The 20,880-nt window shown below is 42.3% G+C and overlaps 1 protein-coding gene across 5 annotated transcripts; it reads left to right on the forward strand.

Annotated features, from left to right (window-relative positions):
- Positions 1-1,789: 1,789 nt before the first annotated feature.
- On the forward strand, positions 1,790-20,861 carry RBBP5 (RB binding protein 5, histone lysine methyltransferase complex subunit). Of its 5 annotated transcripts, XM_081916396.1 has the most exons (15): positions 1,790-2,077; positions 4,522-4,547; positions 4,896-5,068; positions 6,209-6,349; positions 7,404-7,566; positions 8,712-8,821; positions 9,252-9,371; positions 10,806-10,959; positions 11,062-11,133; positions 11,576-11,693; positions 13,419-13,488; positions 14,393-14,622; positions 15,557-15,634; positions 18,945-19,021; positions 19,312-20,861. In XM_081916396.1, exons 1-14 carry the CDS (start codon positions 2,059-2,061, stop codon positions 18,971-18,973), a joined length of 1,503 nt encoding a protein of 500 aa, XP_081772522.1. In that variant the 5' UTR covers positions 1,790-2,058; the 3' UTR covers positions 18,974-19,021; positions 19,312-20,861. The 5 variants fall into 5 exon arrangements, with proteins under 5 accessions (XP_081772522.1, XP_081772520.1, XP_081772523.1 ...); XM_081916394.1 differs by lacking the exon at positions 18,945-19,021 and having other exon boundaries at positions 15,557-15,751; positions 19,315-20,861; XM_081916397.1 differs by lacking the exon at positions 18,945-19,021 and having other exon boundaries at positions 1,791-2,077; positions 19,315-20,861.
- The last annotated feature ends 19 nt before the right edge of the window (positions 20,862-20,880 follow it).

The following is a 20,880-nucleotide window of genomic DNA, read 5'->3' on the forward strand; positions in this document are numbered from 1 at the left end:
CAAGGACACATTACTTGAACCTTTTGCAACACAAGATGGCAGTGCAGAGCAGAACCAGTGAGAAATGTGGCCTTGGCAGAGTCCTGAGCACTGGACAGAATGATGTGGAGGCTCACTTCTGATCCCTGGGCCTGAGGTCTGCTCACCTCCCACTTCCTCACCCCACTGTCAATAGAAGAAGCAGGATGTTTGTTGTTGAGAAGCAAGAAACAAGGCATTTTGCCTCTCGTTCTTCTCAAGTCACATAGAATGCAGAAAGTGAACTGCAGCTTTCTTAGCATTTTCTGAACTTCTAGAAGGCAGCTTATCCCACACTTTGGGAAGACAAAGTAGCACTCGTACAGTGGTACTTTAGGCTACAAACACTTTGGGTTACAAACACTTTGGGTTACAGACTCTGCTAACCTGGAAGTAGTATCTCGGGTTAAGAACTTTGCCCCAGGATGAGAACAGAAATTGTGCACTGGTGGCACGGCGGCAGGGGAAGACCCCATTAGCTAAAGTGGTACCTCAGGTTAAGAACGGTTTCAGGTTAAGAAAAAGACTTCCGGAACGAATTAAGTTCATAACCAGAGGTACCACTGTATTTGTTTTCTGTTTAATATATTACTGTAACTCACAGAGGGATAAAAATGTATTGGAAGGTAAATATTCACAACCTTACTATGACTTTTGATTTTTTGGGGAAAGAACCACCAAGACCAAAAAGAACCTGAAAAAAAGAAGTATGCCAGTTTACAGAAAAAGATATATTATGTTGTGATACTCTTACCATTTTACAAATGATAACTGAGACACTTACACTTTATTTGTATACCACTTTCCATATAAACATAACTTCAAAAAGTGCACCGTCCATAAAATTGAAAGACTTATGTACTGTATCACTCATATCCCTCCCAAGAAGGAGCACTGTTATCACCACCACCCACTTACGGAAAGCTAAAGATGCTTTCTGCTTGCTGCATCGTGGTGTGTTCATTTACTCTGCAACCGCCTGTCTTGAACCTGCTTCTGAAACAATATAAGTTAGTAAATATTTAGTAAATGTCCCAACAGATTTAACTGCTAGAGACAGAAGGGTTGTGTTTCTGGTGCTGAAACAATTCCAGACTATGTGGTAAGGTTATATGACAGTAAGGGCAGTGGTTTATCAGAAAGAGGTACAAGAAAATTTGGGATTTGCTTCGAAGGGAAGTCTAAAAACTACCCGCATAAAATCATGTCAAAACACGTTACAGCTGCTGTTTCTACTACCTTTACATACAGCATTTAACAGCACTGATTGAGAAGCAATTTCCCAAGCATAGCTACCCGGCTTTGCTTTCAGTATCTGCGTTCTTTCTCTCCAGATATTTGCATAGCTGTCAACTTTTCCCTTTTTAAGGGAAATTCCCTTATTCCGAATAGGATTTCTCGCAAGAAAAGGGAAAAGTTGACAGCTATGGATATTTGTAATCTGGAGAGAAAAGGCGGCTCAATAGATGCCTTTCCCCCCACAAGCCCTGCGGCTATCACAACATGACTCTCGATTTCCCTTTCAGGCCAGGAAGGTGAACCGGGTGCTCTCCAGATCTTCTTGGGTTACAACTCCCATCAGCCTCAGCCAGGATAACCTGGTTGCAGCCGGATTTCAACAACATTTGGAGGCACGCAGGTTCCCATACCTGCCCTAGAATAACATGCGTTACGCCAGCCCCGTTTCCTCCTCCGCTGCCGCCCGCCTCCCGGAACTCTTCGCGCACGCTGCTTCGTTTCGAGCCGGTGTTCTTTATTCGACGGACTGGGATTCGTAGCTGCCCTGGCGACTGCCTGCTCCTGACGCCGCTCAAACCGTTTGCCCCGAGACGCTGCTCGCCGCCGTCCCGAAGCGATGAAGGCGAGCGTCGAGGCCCGGAGTTCGGCGTGACTCGGAAGCCGGACCGGAGCCCTGCGCAATGAGTGGGCTGCGGTTGTGTCAGGCTGAGCCTTAAGCCGGGCCCCTTGGCTGGGTGTGCGCGAGGACCCCGGGGTCCTTGGTTCCGGAGCGGGATCGGACGGAGCGAGAAAGTGGCCAAGATGAATCTGGAACTGCTGGGTGCGTGGCTTTTTAAATGGTCGTGTCGAAACCTCCTCGGTCCTTCCCTTTGGTGGGGCGGGAGGGGGCCGGGGCGGGCGGCTGGGCTGTGCGAGGGGGACTTGGGAGACAGCGAAGTGCCGGGGCACCCGACCCGGACCAGGGGCCGGAGGAGCGCTTGGGCTGGGGCGGCTCCTGGGAGAAGGTCCCCCTCCTCACTCCGCTTGCACAAAACGCGGCTTCATAATTCTTGGCAGGGCGAGAGTGAAACCGACTGACACCTCTTTTAAGTTCGTCATCAGCTAACAAGTCAGGGGATGCAGCCCTGGGGGCTGGTTTAATGGCACGCAAATTGGTGGTCGCCCACCTTCGCTGCTCACCTCTTCCTCTCTTCCTCCTCCTCCTCCACTGGCAGAAACTGCTTCCCTGAAGTCATGGCGGTGCTTGATTTCCCATGGCAGGTTTCTTTCCTCCTGCCTGCCCTGTTGCTAACAAGCTGACAGTCCCGTTGCCATGGCAGCCATGCCAGTTTTGACCACTCGGTTTCTAGTTTCTTGGGACCAAAGAAGTTTCTTCAGGCTGCAGTATTTGTTCACACAGCCGTGAGTCAGCCCCACTGAACATAGTGGCTGTTACTTCTAAGCAAGCATGTGTAGCATCGCACCATTTCTGTGTTTGTGCTGCCCAGCGTTTGGTTATGCGTCAAGGGTACACCCTAGGGATCACACATTTTTAACGTGCGAGATAAGCGTTGCCCGTTCAGTGTGCTGAAACATTGTGATACCCCACATTGTCCCTGGAAGATGTGGTTCACTTTAACTCGTTTGCCATCCTGCTCAAAGGTTTCTCAGAATTTGATCAAAGCTTTTCCTAGACATATTTACAGCCCAATCCTAACCAGTCTCACTGATTTCTAAACCTCTTTTCAGTTGGTGTATTCTCAGTAGGGAAGGGGAATAATTTAGGTTCTTTAGCTTTTGATTTAAGACCTGGGAAGGATCAAACTGACGCCTGGTGCTACTGCCTGCTCCAAGGGAAAGAGGAAAGATCCACATGCAAAGTGCCCACATACAAAGGATGAATTTGCAAAATTATTGTATCTTAAGCAGAAACCATTGACATTTTGGAAAGGTATTTGCAGGGCAAATGCCTCTTGATATTTATGCAAGTGGTCCATGACACGTGCTACATGGGAAGACAAAACCAGAAAAAGCAGACTACGGTACTTGACAAAGTGGGGAATCGTTGCATTAAGTGCTAGTTCAGGTCTGGGAAGCCTTTTGGGCTCACCATCTCTGCCTATTGGCCATACTTATTGGGGATTATGGGAATTGTAGTTCAGCAACATGTGGTGGGACCAAAGGTTCCCCCCACCTGTCCTAGCTGACCAGCTCCTGAATAGGAGAAAAACAGAGAGTCAAAGTGGATGTGACATTCAATGAATTTTTGTATTTAAGAAAGTTTTGAAAATGCAAATAGCATCAGCTGGTGGGGCATGAGGGCAACCATGGAGAGGAATTTTAACCCTTTCCCCACCTTTTATTGTCCTGAGGATAATCCCGCCTCTAAAACCAGTATCTACATTGGGAAGAAATCCCCCATTTGCATCCCATGAATGATAAGCCCACCCTCAGTTGATGTTATTTGTGTTTTAAGAATTCTGCAAAGTGCAAAGATGCATTTTAATGTATGTAGTTTGACCCTCAGTCTTGGGTTTTTGTTTTTTTAAAAAAATAATCTTATTAATTTTTTTATTTTCCATTCATTTTCAACACATTTAGATGGCTCATAATTAATGCAATAAAATAACAGTAATTATAAAGCCCCATAAAATATAGGTTAACACAAGTAGCCTAAAAACAATGTGAGCACCCCAGATTAAAAGCCCCTATTAGCATGGCCTTACATATTTTTCTTCTACCTTCCTCAATTCCCATATAAGTAGGATTAGAAGCAGAGCCCTTTCTTTCTGAAGATTATTACATCAAGGTAATACTGAGGTTATTCTTACAGAGAGTTGTGATAATTTTGTAATGCTTGGCATTTGCATGTTTACATCAAATGTCATGCACTTATATTCTGCTCTATATTCTTATTTGATTGTTGCCTAGATAGCTGATTTGTGCCCACCTTGCCAAGTTAAGAATATTTTAGTTATCTGTTGTTAGAACTACCTCCAGATTTTGAGCTATGGCCCACTTAGCACTCACCACGGATTTATAACCATGGTGGGGAACCTGTAGCCCTCCTGATGTTACTGGACTATATAACTGTTCTCATCCTAGATCATTTGGTGTGCTGGCTGGAGCTGATGAGAGTTAAGGGCCAATGCCTGACATTTGGGATCAAATTTCTCATTATAAGCAGCATACTTTCATTTTTTTAAAAAAATGAAGTATTGCATAGCACAAAGAATGTGGTACTGTATAACTTATTTCATGCTTTATATTTCTGTTTTATTTCAGAATCATTTGGACAGAACTATCCAGAGGTAAATGTCTCCCTCACTCAAAGTTGACACATTCTATTCTAATGTTGTTTGGCTTGTGACTTGGTTTTATTATGTTCGAAGACGGGAAGCAGATGTTTGCTGAACTGCAATGTGGATACTTGGTGTATGTTAAAGTGCATCAGGAAAACATGTCTATCTGAAAACCAGCATCCCTTCAACTTCTGATTTTTAATCTCGTGCATACTTTCCCTTCAGTGTCTAGCTGATCTCTCAAATAGCAGTGGTCTTACTTTGCCTGAGACATTTCAAAGGTGTGAAGCGTACTGACTATATAGCTTTGAAGTGAAATTGGTTGACATTGATTTTTATACCTTTCATTGTTTTCAGGAAGCTGATGGCACACTGGACTGCATTAGTATGGCCCTTACTTGTACTTTTAACAGGTGGGGCACACTTCTAGCAGTAGGTTGTAATGATGGTCGGATTGTCATTTGGGACTTCTTGACAAGAGGCATAGCAAAAATCATAAGTGCACATATCCACCCGGTCTGTTCTTTATGGTAAGAAATTTATCTCGATATGAGTTAAATATGATTGATTGATTGATTGATTGATAGCATACTCTCAGCTTAAGTAAAAACACAGTGTGCATGTCATGTATTCAGTATATCATTTTCACAAGTTGAAACTTACACAGCTTGAACTCTGCATGAAGTTTACACTCCAAGAGCTAAAAAGGAAAGTTGGTTTTTAAAGTCATCTCTTTGATAGTGAAAGCTGCTGCAGGGGGAAAAAAATCAACGAAAGATCCAGCTACACAGATGATTCATGCCCCCCTCCCCACATGCATTCAGTATCTTTGGATCACAGCTATAGACTGAGAATCCGATTGCCTCTTAGATTCTTGCAAAGGGCTTTTGCTCGCCCAGTGGATCTTTTGATCTTTTCTTTGAATTGATGATCTCCATTCTGTATCACAAACTACTTTTGAAATGCCCTTCAGTTTCAAAATCAGTTTAACTTGCAACATGGGATGCTGCTATCAAAGAAAAACAAGTCTAAATCCCTTTGAGCTCATGAAATTATCCTTTCTTTTGATCCTCGCTGCTTTGCATCCACCTGCTGGGAAAATGTGGAATATAAGCTTTAAATAAATAAATAACTTCCCTTTTCCAGCACGGATAACTTTTTGAATTTGAACTTCATCATTCTAGAAATATTTTGCTTGTTACTTTTTATTGGATACTTCAGGACCTCATTGTTGGATTTTTTAATAACATACAGTAGGGAAAAAACCCCTCAGTGTTTTGCTGTATTAAGTGTTTCTGGGTTTTGTAGGCTTTTTAGTGCAAAAGCCATAAAGTATTTTTTATTACAAATGCTTTGTTTCAAGAAATTTTACAATCACCATTCGGCTCTGCTATAAATGCATTGGTATCTGAGTAAATTTAGCTTGAGTTGCAGTATAGAGCACTATTCACTTCAGTGTGGTTAAAATAATAGTCCCAAAAACAGATAAACTAACTGGTCAGTTCTGTATACTGGCACCCCAGTTTAAATACATTTACTTGGATGTTCCTTTGATACAACACTCTTTTGATTTGAAAGCATATTATGAGCCAGTAGCTCTGACCATTTTAAGTAATATTTGTGGGGATAGCAACAAAACAAAGGTTGTGGTCTTGAACTTTCTCTTCCAGTTGGAGTCGAGATGGCCACAAATTGGTGAGTGCGTCAACTGATAATATGGTATCTCAGTGGGATGTTCTGACTGGTGATTGTGACCAGAGGTTTCGTTTCCCTTCTCCAATCCTGAAAGTCCAGTACCATCCCCGCGATCAGTAAGTAATACTAACAAAGACCTTTCCCTAGAGCAGTCTTTGAAAACTGAATGGTTTCTTGCCTACCGTATTCTAATCAAGATTATATTTCATCATTTGCTTTATTCAACACAGTTCTTTACTGTGGGCCATATTCAGCAAAATATGGGAGCCCGTGCAACAAGTCCCACTAGCGCAACAGGGGTCCTACCTCCTACAACACAGCCCTCAAATCAATTCGGGGGGAGCAGTTGAGAGAACCCCCATAACAGTGTGCAGGGGGAGGAGAGGAGGGGTCCTTATGTCTGGCAATCGGGAATGCTTCTGCTGATCATCATCCCAGCATGGTGCTGAATTCCTCCACTATGAGAGATTGTCTGAAGCTTTGTTCCTGGAAGTCATCAATATGCTGGTGATAGTTCAATAGCAGACCTCAGAAGTGGCCCCTCCATGCATATAGCCAACCCGTGAAGAGGGGTACCAGGATCCTGCCATGCAGCCTGAGACCACTGACTGCTCACCTCCCACGCCCACTTCCTGACATCTGGCATTGAGGGGGTCTTTGCACAGATAGTTGTATATGCTGAGACTCTTAATCCTAGTGGGTGGCCATCCTTATGGCCCAATTCAATATGCTGCTACTTGTTTTAAAGCATGACTGCCATGTGATTGAAGAATAGTAGCCATGTAATAGATTAAATCTGCATTAATTTGCATTTGTGGAAAACCACTATGATTCTAAAGAAAAAGATGCAGACACCTCATGCAAGAAAGGGCTCTGCCAAGCTTCTGCTTTCTATCTGCAGTGTCTTGTCTGCATCCCTAAGCCTTTTGCCTGGAGGGCTTTCCCTGCCTTGATCCCATCCCCTTCATCTCTGTGCTCTCTCTTTTTTCTTGTCCTCGCTGATCTCTAGCTCTGAAGCCTCTGCTTTCAGACATACACAAAGTTCCTGCATCCTTAGAAACCTCCTTTTAGCCCACCCCTTTCCTCCCTGTTCCAAAAGAGACACCAGGTAAGAAAATAGAAAATTTGAAAATGTCTTTTTTTGTTTCTTGTTGGTTTCTATTTGTTTAGAAACAGGGTGTTGGTATGTCCAATGAAGTCTGCACCTGTCATGCTAACACTGTCTGATTCAAAACATGTTGTCCTACCAGTGGATGATGATTCTGATCTGAATGTGGTGGCTTCTTTTGACCGACGAGGGGAATATATCTACACGGGGAATGCTAAAGGGAAGGTGAGAACTCACTGAACTAATATTTGGTGGGTAGCGGGTTCAGTTATCTGATTTGTATGACTCGCCTTAGAAGTGTTGTAAATAGAAGAAATGGGCTTCCCTTTATTGCTGTCTTGGTTCTCTCTCTCTCTCTCTCTCTCTCTCTCTCTCTCTCTCTCTCTCTCTCTCTCTCCCTCCCTCCCTCCCTCCCTCCCTCCCTCCCTCCCTCCCTCCCTCCCCCTCTGTCTCTGTCTCTGTCTCTCTCTCTCTCTCTCAGCTCAGAATATTCTAGGAATATCATGAGTCTAAGCAAAATTTATTTCAGCTTTGATGAAGCAGCTGGGTACACATCTAAAATAGACCATGCAGAAAAAAATTATCTTATTTAGAAATGAAAGGTTGTTAACATGTGAGGGTCACAGACAACTGCCCCATAGGGCCTTGACTATAGTTTGTGTATGCCACATTCAACCCATTAATGGATGTGAGAAGATTACACACACACAGACACACACACCTTGGCACCCTTTTGTACATCACCATTGCTTGATCTACATTATTGACATTCTTCCCTACCAGTTCTAGCTGTGTATGCAGTTGTTGGCTTCTTTACATTTCTAATGAAAGCTTATATTTTTTTAATGAAGAATTCAGCTTAGGCGGTCTGACATATCTGCTGTGAACTGAATCAGATACTAACTCTGTGTAACTTCATAACATTCCCTATTTAAATAAACAGCCCAAATGCTTTGAAATTCCCCACCCCGCACCCGTCTGTGTCAAAGAAACCTTCAGAATTTAACAATGTCATCAAGGGACTTTTTCTTTTGGACAGATCCCATTTTAGAGAATGAATTGCATGCAGTTGCTGCACAGAGATTGTCTTCTCTAATTCCATACCTGCTCCATTGGATTTCACTGTCTTAAATTGATGGTGTTGCTGGTGTTGAACTTGCCACTAACCTCTCCTTTTTATTGATGAGAGAGGAAGGCATGGTTCCTTGCTTAGTTGTCTCATAAATCACTGACGGGACTGACTTTTAATAGCACACTTTGATGTCTGTGCAGACTTTTATTGCCTTTCCTTATGAACTCTAAACAGGAAGTGTATGTGGTGAAAAGGTCACAGTAAAAGTTACCTGATTTATTTTTACTTACGTTGTTAGATCTTGGTCTTAAAGACAGACACTCAGGACCTTGTTGCTTCCTTCAGAGTAACTACAGGAACCAGCAATACTACAGCTATTAAATCTATAGAGTTTGCTCGAAAAGGAAGGTGAGTTGAAGACTTTGACTCTGTTCACACTTTCATACATGGAGAGCTGCTGTTCAAATAACATTGTCCTTGGGAAGGCCTAAAGGAGGTATTTGGTTGTACCTTTCGTCTTAGTTTGTACTCGATTAACTTGCCAGTGTTTGTAGGGGTAAGAGTTTCATTACTTTTTAGTCTGACTGGTGATTTAGTTTTAATTATTTTATAGTGATATTCCTATATTGGATGCTTTTAATTAACTCTTATTGTATATCACCTAGAGGCTTGGGTGGAAGTGTAACAAATAAATTCAACAAAGTATTAATAATAATACTAGGATCCTGGTCTATGGGTTTATCCTATTTCTTATATAACCTGCTGGAGCACAGTGGCTCAGCAGTATATTTGGAATGAATGGTATTACAGCGTTTTGTATCTCCTTCCCCTCCCTTAGTTGCTTTCTAATAAATACTGCTGATCGCATAATCAGAGTCTATGACGGTCGGGAAATCTTGACTTGTGGTAGAGATGGAGAACCAGAGCCAATGCAAAAGCTGCAGGACTTGGTGAACAGGTAGGAATTATCCGTCTTGAGTCAAGGGCATGTGCTTTTCAGTATTCAAAGGCCCCACTGCTAGTTTGTCCTCTGGTATTACTTCATTTCTCAGAGCTTGAAAAACAAGCATTCTACCCCCCTAAAGACCTTGAGTGCTGTTGTTCCAAAGGAACTAGGTCCAGATTGCCTGCTTCCTGGCTCTCAGAGCCCTTTCTTCTGCAGTAAAGCAGAATCCCTTTTCTACATTGTGCAGCGCTGTCCACAATTACCTTTTGAATATGGGTGAGTGGGGGTGGAATGAGTCTTCTGTAATCCAAAAAATGGGCTGTATTTTTTTTACTTAAATTCAAAATACAATCTCTAACATAGCATCATGTAGCGTAAAGAGAAGCCTGAGATTCATAGGCAGGGCAGTGTTTGGATTAATTGCTGCCTTTACTACATTTATAAAACATCTTTCTGCCAGTGCAGTTAAAAGTTTTAAATCTTCATTATTGATATTTTTTCTTCTAGTTGTTAAACACTTCATAAACAAGTTTTCTAGCCATTGTAGAAGTTGGTTTAAAACATAACAATTATATTGTAAAACCTGCAGTCAATCTTAAATTTCCAACCCAGGATGAAACCCAAATGCAAAAAGCCAACACAATAAAATGCAACACAGATCACAGGAGCTTAAAACAGCCATTGGTTAGCAGATCTAAAACCACTTAAGACGCACTACAGTTAAAGCCTTCAAATGCCCTGCAGAACAGAAAACTCATAGTCTGGGAAGAGGAAACTAAGATAGTCATGGCCAGTCATCTGAGGGTGGGGGCAACGGGGTGGGCATGTGGCATTTGGCATTTGGGGGTGTTTTGCTATCTCACCTTTCCCTCTGATGCAGCTAGGTTGTTTGGATGCTAATGAAGACAGAACTGGTTTTTGCTAGGCTGGTGGGGGCGGGGGGGGGGTCATCTCAATGCTCCCTTTGAAGCAGCCAGATGGAATGATGGGAGTTGTTGACAGTTCCTTGCTTAGCTGCCAGCCAGGTCCTTCTCACAGTTTTTAAGTCACTCCTCTGCACCAGCTACTGTCCTATTGTTATATTTTTCTATAAGTTCACATCAGTTCTGGTTGCTTACAAAAGCGACCGTACACAGCATCAAAGTCTGCAACAACGCAATAGCAAGGCAAGTGAAGCAACTGCAATCTTCACATAGTTTTTCAAGCTTTCTTATTTTCTTCTAGATTTGTTGGCGTGCGACTTAAGATCAAAGAAGTTATTATGGGGAAACGTATCCTGACTTGACTGATTTGTATAACTTGCCTTGCAGAATTTGCTATTTGCAGTTTCAGAGAAGCCCACTTCCAGCTATGCATAATCATCTTTTGACAATTGCAATTCTTTTGAACCCTTGCTTCTCCCTAGTGTACACTTGAACAAGGTTCTGTTAATTGCCATTTCTGCAGGACGCCTTGGAAGAAATGCTGTTTCTCTGGCGATGGGGAGTACATTGTTGCAGGGTCAGCACGTCAGCATGCTTTGTACATCTGGGAGAAGAGCATTGGGAACTTAGTGAAAATCCTCCACGGCACAAGGGGAGAGCTGTTGCTAGACGTGGCAGTAAGTACTGCATTGTCTCCTTCTAACAGGATTCACGGCATTGGGCCAGACTGTATTTTAAAAAATGTACCACTTTTCTTCCCTCTTTCTGGTATAATCTAGTGGCATCCTGTCCGACCTATCATCGCTTCTATTTCCAGTGGTGTAGTATCCATTTGGGCTCAAAATCAAGTGGTAAGTGGTACTGATGCATTTTCTTCCATTTCTACACTTTAATTTCCCTGGATGACCCTTATTTCATTGGTCATTCTGGTTTTATTTTTTTGCCGTTATTTGCATAAGCTTTTACCAACATCTTTCTAAAAATACTCACCAGAGAGAATCAAATAATTTCAAAACTGATAAAAAACTGTTTGTAGCCAGAGGGTTGCAAGAATGATTTTCACTGAGGAGAGAAGAAAAATGGGAAGAGATGAAAGAGATCCTGATTTCACGTTACGTAAAACAAGTAACTAGCCCTCTTGTTTGGTAGGCCTTGTGACTCTGTATCTCAAAGGAGGACTGGTCCTATGATGTCGCACATGGTTTGTGGCACTTTGGTGCCTAGCTCGGGTGTGATTATATAGCTGCTGTACCAGGGCACGAGCATAAAATGTTCTTTGGATTTGTGGCTTAGGAAAACTGGAGTGCCTTTGCACCTGATTTTAAGGAACTGGATGAAAATGTAGAATATGAAGAGCGAGAGTCTGAGTTTGACATAGAAGATGAAGATAAGAGCGAGCCAGAGCAGACAGGTAAAGAATGCATTGACTGAAATTGCCCAGTGTAAAAGTATATGGATTGTGTATAGCTTTGCATCCTTATTGTGTAGCATCAGCCCACATTACCCCCTTCCTCTGCCCCCAGAACTGGAGCTGCAAGCAATCTTTGCCTCTTGGAGCACATCATGGTACAAAATAATACTGAGGTACAAAAAGCACCTCAGTATTATTCTCTCAAACATCATCTCCTGTGTGTGAATGGAGAGTAAAAAACGCAATAATCAGTGATGCCCTTTCTGGGTCTGTTGATATACCGTAATATAAGCCGCATTTTCTCCCCAAATTCCGACCATGAAAAGTTTAAATGTGGCTTATATTCACAACTGTACAGTATGCAGCCAGGAGCATGGGGCAAACAGCGCCAGGAGTGTGGCAAAACGGCACCTGCCCCATGCATAGTCCCACGTCCTCTCCCCCAAAGCTGGAAAGGGAAAGAGCGATGAAGGGGAAAGGCCACTGGCAATGCAGTAAGGCTCCCCCCCCCCCCAGTATGCAGCCAGGAGCAACGAGGAAGGGAGTGGCTTATATTCGGCTATTTTTTCATTTTTTCTTTCCCTCCCCCCCTCCAATTTTAAAGGTGTGGCTTATATTTGGGTGTGGCTTATATTCAGGCCAATATGGTATTAGTATTTTTTTGTATCATGTCCACCTCAGGAATATTTTGTATTCAAGGTGTGAGATATAAATTTAACAGTTCTTCTGATTTAACACAGTTTGAGCCTTTGAATCTATAGGCCACATATCAAGACCCATTTCATGGTCCGTCTAGTATAAGCGTTAGCAAACTGTTTCTAGTTTTTGCCGCTTCTACTCCTTATTCTGTGCTGTTTTGGGATCCCAGGTTAGTTATTCCAGTACCCAAACTACCCACTAGGTAACTTTCATTTAGTTTTGTTTCTAGAGAATGCCTTTGCATCTAAGCTCCCTTTCCAGTGGTGCTGATGTGTCTTCCGTTACTGATGCTTATATTGTCTTCAGTCCTTACTTCCTATACTCGTGGGTTCTTGCAGTCCAAGGTTCTTGTCTTCTGTTCTTCCCTAGTTATCTGTTGCGTTTTTCAGCCAAGCAAGAATCCTTGTTCCGATTCTTTACTTCCAGACTTTTAGCAGCCATCTGTTTGATGTCTTCAGAGAGTTGTTATCCTACTGATCAAGGTTCTGTGGGCATTTAAAACTACCGCTGGTGCTTAATGGCTTGTTCACTAACAGCTGATTTAGCTGCAATCTGGTCTGACACAAACCACAGTCCTGCAGAATTTAAGCAGGTACTTCCTAGTATTTGGAAAAAGGGGACATGATTACTGAAGTCAGTGCAAAGGCTCACATTCCACTTATTTTCACCTTTACAAGATTTATGTTTTAACAATGTACCTAGGCAAACAAGCTTCAGTAATGAAATGTCATAGCTGTTGCTAGGGAAACAAGGTTGAATGTAAGGCAATAAAAGCACAGATTTGTGGTGGTGCCAAACAAGATAAGTATACAGCAGGATTTTTTTTAAAAAAAGTCTGGAGAAGAAAAGAGGCTCACTTCTCATTGCCATTTTTTTCCATTGCCAATTATATTGTAAGAAGTTAGGCATCAGAACAGCATGAGTTTAATTTTGTGACATAGGGCTTATTTAGGCATTAGATGAAGCTTGGCAATGAGACCTCTCTGTTGCTGCCAACTTGTGATTTAGAATTTCTTTGGTTATCAGGTGCTGATGCTGCGGAGGATGAGGAAGTGGACGTCACCAGTGTAGATCCCATTGCTGCTTTTTGTAGCAGGTGAATGTGGCGGCAGCGAGGGTGTTGAAAGACTGCACACAATAAATATTTGCTAAAAAGATGTGTTTGTTAGGACTGTCAACTAATTAAAGAAATCTTAGTTAGTTATGGGTTTTAATAGATGAACAGTGCAGTTCTGTGCAGGCCTACTCTGAAGAAAGTCACCCTGTGTTCAGTAAGATTCTCCCTGGCTAGGCCAATTAGGATTGCAGAGTAAATATGCATATCTTTTCATATGAGCAAGGCAGAGCCTCCCTATGAACCTGTTTAGGCTCCCCAGGCCTTCCCATTGGGCTGCTGTGTGGTTTGGCTCAAATTATGGCCACCTGACCATCACCTGATGTCGCTCGACAGGTAAACTTGGTTCTTTCTTTACAGCTTCTAGTAGAGTTCAGTGTTTCTTGAATTTGGCTCTTTTTTCTGTCATCCTGCAGTGACAGAAAAAGATGCCAAATTCAAAAAGGGCCCAATTGCATATGTAAAGGAAGAGTTGCTTGGAAGTGCTCCCAGTTCTTCCTTTACAACTCAGCTTGAATTCAAACCAGGCTGCAAAGGAAGAACAGGGAGGACATTTCAGATTCTACCTTTGGAGTTGAATCACCTGGCCTCCATATGATTTACAGGTGAGCAGCCCCACCCACCAGTCAAAATGACCTGTAGGAGAAGTTCTGCATCTAGTGTGGCCAATGGCCAGGGATAATGGGGGTCACAGTTAGCAAAATCTGAAGGGCCATGGGTTAGCCATTCCTGCTGTAGAGTGTGTCTGAATGGCTAATTTTGGAGGTTACTGTAGCTCTTGTTCTGGATAAGAACACAAGAACAAAATTGTGCGTGTGTCTGTTTTTTCAATCCTATAGCATGAGTTTTGTGTGTTTAATGGGAAAAAATACAATTTCCTTGGCAGCGATGAAGAATTGGAAGACTCCAAAGCTTTGTTGTACTTGCCTATTGCTCCTGAAGTGGAAGACCCGGAGGAAAACCCATATGGTCCTCCACCAGATGCAGTGCAGACCGCCTTACCTGATGAAGGAATAGGCTCTGAGAAGAAGAGGCAGTCCTTGTCTGATGGACCTCAGCCACCAAAGAAGAAACCCAAAACTACCAACATAGAACTGCAGGGAGTACCCAATGATGGTGAGGGAGAGTTGCTATCATTGCTGCTGTCCAATATCTTCGTAACTTCAGATTATATTAGAACTTAGCAAAAATGGCTGTGAGTGGTAAATAAGTCCTTTCTCAGCTTGTGCCATTACGATTGAGAGGGTACTTGAACTGCTAGATAAGCTAGAGTTGCCATATTTCAAAAAGTGAAGTGGACACAAAAGTTGAGTTTTTTTGGAGTTTTGCCCTAAGTTGTTGAGCTTTGCAAAATCTTGAAAAAGAATGAAGTTGTTGAACTATTTTTAAGGGAATTCAGCAAAATCTAGGCTTCCAACATGGGTTTGCCATGCGTCCAGATCTTCCTGGACATTTCCGCAATTTCCACCTGGACACTGCTTCCAACAGCCACTATATCCAGGAAAATCCAGGCGTATGGCAATCCTAATTTAAGCAAGTAAGATCCCTATGTTTCTTGTCCTCTTATATATCATTATCTTACTCACTTGGGGCTAACAGTACTACATCTTTCCTCACGTGCTTAGATTTTTTTGTCTGGCTACACTCCTCAGTGGGGAGGCATTCCTCCTATCTGTGACCCCTGAATGGAAATTATGGTCTATTAGCTCAAGTACTTGTTTAGTAATCTGTGGTGTTATACATTTCCTCTAAAGCACCTGGACCAGGTGCTGTCTTGACCTCAGTAGGCCAGTTTATTCTTCGGTTCTATACAACAAACTGCTGGCAAACTCAACTTAATTCTAACTTCTGGCTCATCCTACTGTCCTAAAATGATTCAGAACCGCTGCTCTCCCTGTCTTATTTCTAAAAAAAGAGGAAAATGCCATGAGTCCCCTTTCTTGTGGTATGGCATGAGCCTTCAGAGATCTGCAAAGTACACAGGGCAAGTAAATGCACTGTAAACTGAAAAGATGTACTTCCTGTTCCAAACCTGCCTCTTCCTTCGCAGAAGTCCATCCGCTTCTGGGTGTGAAAGGAGATGGTAAATCCAAGAAGAAGCAAGCAGGCAGGCCTAAAGGATCAAAAGGTAAAGAGAAAGATTCTCCATTTAAACCGAAACTCTACAAAGGGGACAGAGGTTCTTTACCTCTGGAAGGAGCAGCGAAGGGTAAAGTGCAGGCGGAGCTGGGACAGCCTTTGCCAGGTAAGGACCCAGCGTGAGCGTCTGCTTGCTTGGTGACCTTGCTTCGTACAGACATGGCATAGCCTTAGCACTTTAGCTCTCCAAACGACATTTGCTTGCTAAGTGTTTTAGCTGCTCTGCTTTCAAGGACAGACAAAATTTTGCTTCTTGGAACAGGACGGTTGCCCTTGTTGCCGCAAATAACAATAGGCACCCACAACTTGTAGGCACGGCAAGTCAATAATGCGAAGGCTGAGAAAATTAAGACGTGTCATACAGAAATGGCATTAACTTGCGGGTTCTCCTCCTTGGAGTGCGCATCATTGGCGCCACACAACCCAAATTTGAAGGCTGTTTTGGAGTCCAAAGCAAAGATAAAAAATGATGGGGAGCATGCAGAGCTAAAATATTGTTGCATGACACTCTTGTGAAATATCTGATGCTGCAAAAAAAGAAAAGATTAAAGGGGAAAAGGGAATAGCTATCCCACAGTAGTATTTCTGGTGACTGTGGTTGAGTTTCATTGCCTATGAAAATTTAGTGATGTGTCCATATTACGGATCCATGCTCTGGACAGTTGCTTGCTCGTTGGAAGGTTGCTACCAAGAGTTTTAAAACTGGCTCTGTGTATTTTATCTAAGCAAGTTCAATAATACTGGCAGTAAGTTGAATGCGAGAGTTCTACATACCGTTACTTCAGTGCTATGCAGGTGCTCAATGCCCATATTTTACTCCTCTAATTGTGTGTAAATTTGGGAAAGCTGCTTTCTGCCCAGTTTGACAAAGTTCAAGGAGGCAGGAGAAAGTGGGTTTTGCAAGGAACAGGAAGTGACTTTTGATCATACTTTATATAAAAATTGTTACACGTAATAGGGATTCAGATGTGATATGTATGTGCAAAATTTTGTATGTCCTTGAAGTTCAGCAGCTATTGCTGTGATTTTTTTTTATAATCTCCAGAACAGCTATTTTTTTAACCCTTTCTTTCCCTCACTGCTGGTCCTGTGTTACCCAGCTTGCTCGTTGTCCTTCCTGCTCTGCTCCTGTTAAGTTGCTTTTGTAGTATTAATAAATTCATTGAGTTATTGCTTACAAGTGATGCAATGAACGAAATGTGGCAGCTTTCCAAAGCAGAAATCTCTTTGCTTTGTTGTTTTCCTGCTAACTTATGTTTGTTCTGTAGCTTCTCAACAAAACTGTTTTAGTAAGTACTCAGTGGGACAACTTCTTGTAAGACATCCTCTCCCTGCCAAAAGGTACCCTTGAAGTTTTGCAGAAGTGAGATTGAGATCAAATGGCACCATGCTACACATTTTCTGAAATCTTAAACTATAGTAGGTATATGCAGGAGAGCCACCATATTAAAAAGCATGGGTGGTATCTGACTAAATCATATTTGAAACAGGCCCATCAAAATGAATGGGCAAGTTAACATTTGCCAGCTTAAGTCCATAGATTTCCATGAGCCTTCTCTGAAGAAGTTCAGATACCATCCATTCATTGTTCATGTTTTTGACAATGCAAACATATTACTTGGACAAAGCAGAGTTAGTGGCCAAATCCTTAAAAAAAAAAAAAAACCACACACAATTTTCTAGATACGTTTAGAAGTTTGCAACTATGAAGTCTTTGTGACTTTATTAGGGGAGTGTTACAGAACCATGCAAGCTGATGCAGGAATAGATGCCTGCCTATGAGAGGAGGCAAGAAACCAAGTTAACGGGATGCCTGGTCCAGAAGAACAGTATTCCATCCTTCCTCCTGGTGTGGGCTTACAGTCAAATTGGTGCTTTGGGCTATCCTCTGTTAGACTCAAATGCAACTCCTGTATTCAGAAATGTTGACACACTCAAGGCATGAACTGTAGAGCAGGTGCTCTGCTTTTCACAGTCAAGCTCTAGCCTGTTTTTTGTTGTTAATTAAAAATGCTTAGGAAAATGCTTGTCTTGTCTTCAACAACCTTCTGGGGGAAAATAGGAAGCTACCTTACAGTGCATCAAACCCTTAGTCCTAGCTCAGCATTGTACTTGCTGACTGGCAGTGGCTGTCCAGGATATTAAGCAGAAGTCCTTTGCAGCCCAACCATGGATTAAACCCATGGCTTTTTGCATGTGATCTACCACTGAGTGGTGGTTTTTCACCTATGCAACATGCTTTTCCTTAAGTATAATATTTTGAAGCAGGGGTAGCAAACTGGCAGCCCACAGGCCTCTGAAATATCTCTCTCTGACTTCCAATAAGCTGTACCAGATTTGAATGAAGGTATGTTTTTCTTTTAAAAAAAGGTTGAAGAAAATACTATTTTTAAAACTGTAAGGGAGAAAGAGATCCCTTATTTTAATACTACGTGATCCAAACATAGTCCTTACTGCTAGGTGGCTGCTTTATTATAGAGTCGTGGCATCCCTACATGGGGTTGAGTTTTGTGGCAAAAATATGCTTCCTCCTTTGGACCATTGCTGGGAGAGTGGCTGTCAAGAAGTCATTTGTTTCATTCGCTGGTGTTCAGTCAAGACAGTCAGACATAAAAATCTTGATACAGAATGCCTCATCTGCTGACACCCACCTTATTATTAAGTAAAATGTGCCAGAAAAAGTTCCTTATGGAACTTTCCTGCTTTAGGATTTAAAAGGGTTTGTTTAAGTTAATTCTGTTGGTTTGTGTGGGAAGCCTTGCAGTCCAAGCCACTAAGCATTTCAGGCATTAGTGTTTGAGGTTCCATTTTGAATTCCAGGCTCCATCTTGGAGGAGACACAAAATGCCTCCTCGCGGCTCATCCCAAACCTAATGATTTTAATCACTCAGAAGTGCCATCTATTCCCAGGAGGGATTGAGCTGTTAGGCCCCTCCCTGACTTACTGCTCTATTCCTATTGAGGTTCAAAGCCTTCTTAAACTCAGGTGCCATGCAGCATATTTATATACAACTATCTTGATTCAGGAAAAGATATAACTGTAAACATGGCTTTATTATCGGTATGTACTTGTAAGTAGCCATATCTAGACTCCATTGTTCAAAAGCACATTTCAACTTGTGCTTTTTAGTCTCTGGAAAATTTGAGCTCAGAAAAGGACCGAACACTGTGCTGCTTCCTTGCCTTGCACAGAGCACGGATAATAAATTGATACCGAGCTGTAATCATCGCACAGTTCCTGCCTCAACTGCCTGCCTGCTGTCCACATCCTCAATAATCCCTCCCCTTTTCCCATGCAGAGTTCACAGGCAGCAAGTGTGCTTACTAGCTACAACACAAGTCTATACAACTTCCTTATTCCCTATACTTAAACCAGGTAAGCTTGCAGAAATCCCAGTGGCAGGGAATTACTGAGTTTCTCAAAGATCTTACCCAGTTCTGACATCCCTTTTTTAAAAACCTTTTTAAAGACTTCTAATCAAAAGCAGAGAAATGAAGCATCATAACATGTTGGACAAAAGCTTCCCCTTTAACCTCTCTGCGTCATTTGGGAGTGGTCTTGTACAATCCAGCTTCTGGTGCTGCTGGTATCTGTGAGAGTCCTTTTAAAAATGTTGTTTTTTAATATTCAAAAATATTTGATTTTTGGTTTGGTGTTTCTTTTAGCAGGTGGTGGTATTTCAGAGCTATTATGAAGACTTCCCAACCTTCCTCGCCTTTCCTTATTCAGTCAGATAATGGACTGACTTTAAGCTACTATGGTCAGGACAAGTGACCTGGCTACCTATGGATACAGGGGACATTGGAAAAAGAAGAAAATGCAAATTATGGAAGAGGAAAATGCTTTCCCCCAATCCTCTCTTCCTGCTAACAGTGAACAAACTGTTGACTCTCAGGAAAGAAGATTTGTAGAGAACCTGATGGAAAGGAACTGCTTGTTGCTGGTTAGTCTGCATTTGCTCCCCAAAGTACAATGAAGTGTGTCACAGGAAGGGAAGACCTGCTTGCCTCCAAGTTTAAGGTCTTTTCGTTTCTGTTGCATCATTCAGCTCTCAAGAGGATGATTGTCGTGTCTCCATGAAGACCCATCATGCTGCTGTGGATCCCAGCACATTCCTATTGCAGTGTTGCTAGTTTAAGCAAACTACTCTTTGCACCATTATTTCCTCTGCGTTATTCACACTGGTTTGCATTGACTTGGCAGACATGCTTTTTAAGTACCCTTTATACAGCAAGACAACTTACCTTACAAGTTGCCTGCTTTTGCAGGTTTGGAGCAGACATTTGGAATCCAAATGAGTCCAAAGAGGTTTACAACTGATTGGGTACTGATTGCAAGAACCAGGGAGGGCAGAGTGGACGTATGTCTAGAGAGAAAGAAGAGGGTTGGGATGATGTTGGGCCCAAGTATGAGTGGCACACGTCTCGGCATGTTTCCATGCTGGACTTCTACAGCTCAAGAGACACTCGTTTTCCCTCCACTTGAGGATGTGCCAGGCAAATGCGTATCTCCCTGGGAATGTTTAGATGAATCTGCACACAAGACATGGGAATATACTGCTTAAGTCATTTATGTTTCTGCTTTGTGTGCTATCCTAAGCCATCCAGAGATTTCCGTTTTTGGCTGGGCCTGCATTAGAAAAGGTTGCATCCTTCATTTTCATTTCTTGCCATTGCAGTTGTTTATCCAAACTCTTATCAGTCTCCTAAATCGGGAGATTTATTCCCCCCCCCGCCTCCCCAATCTCCAGAATATACATGAGCATCTTGCAGGAGGTTCAATTGGCCCATGGGATGCATTGGGAAATGCAGAGATAAAACTTGCAAACTAACTTCAAAAATATTGATTTGAAGTCCCATATATTTTAGTGTATGATATAATTTATGCCATTCCCAACCACCAGGTGTTCTGTGCAGCCTTCCGCTGTATAATCCTACTACTTTCAACCTGCCAGTCCATCCAAAGAGGGGAAGGCTGCTTGGGTAGCAATCACTGCTCTGCATAATATGGTGTCCTGGACTCCAACCAGCTTTTGCAGGTTTCTCTTCTTCAGTGTCCATCGCTTAGTTTTCTTTCAGGCTTGCTTTAATTATTTTGATATTCCTGTAGCTTGTACAAAACCTGCCAGATAGTGTGATTGGTTGCTAGTTATTCATAAAGTACTGCTGTGATGGTAGCATTTGTGTTTGTAAATAAAGAAGTATGTTTTATTAAACCACATGAATCATGTTTTT

Source organism: Podarcis melisellensis (genome assembly GCF_964234715.1).
Source record: "Podarcis melisellensis genome assembly, chromosome: 6".
Taxonomy (NCBI): domain Eukaryota; kingdom Metazoa; phylum Chordata; class Lepidosauria; order Squamata; family Lacertidae; genus Podarcis; species Podarcis melisellensis.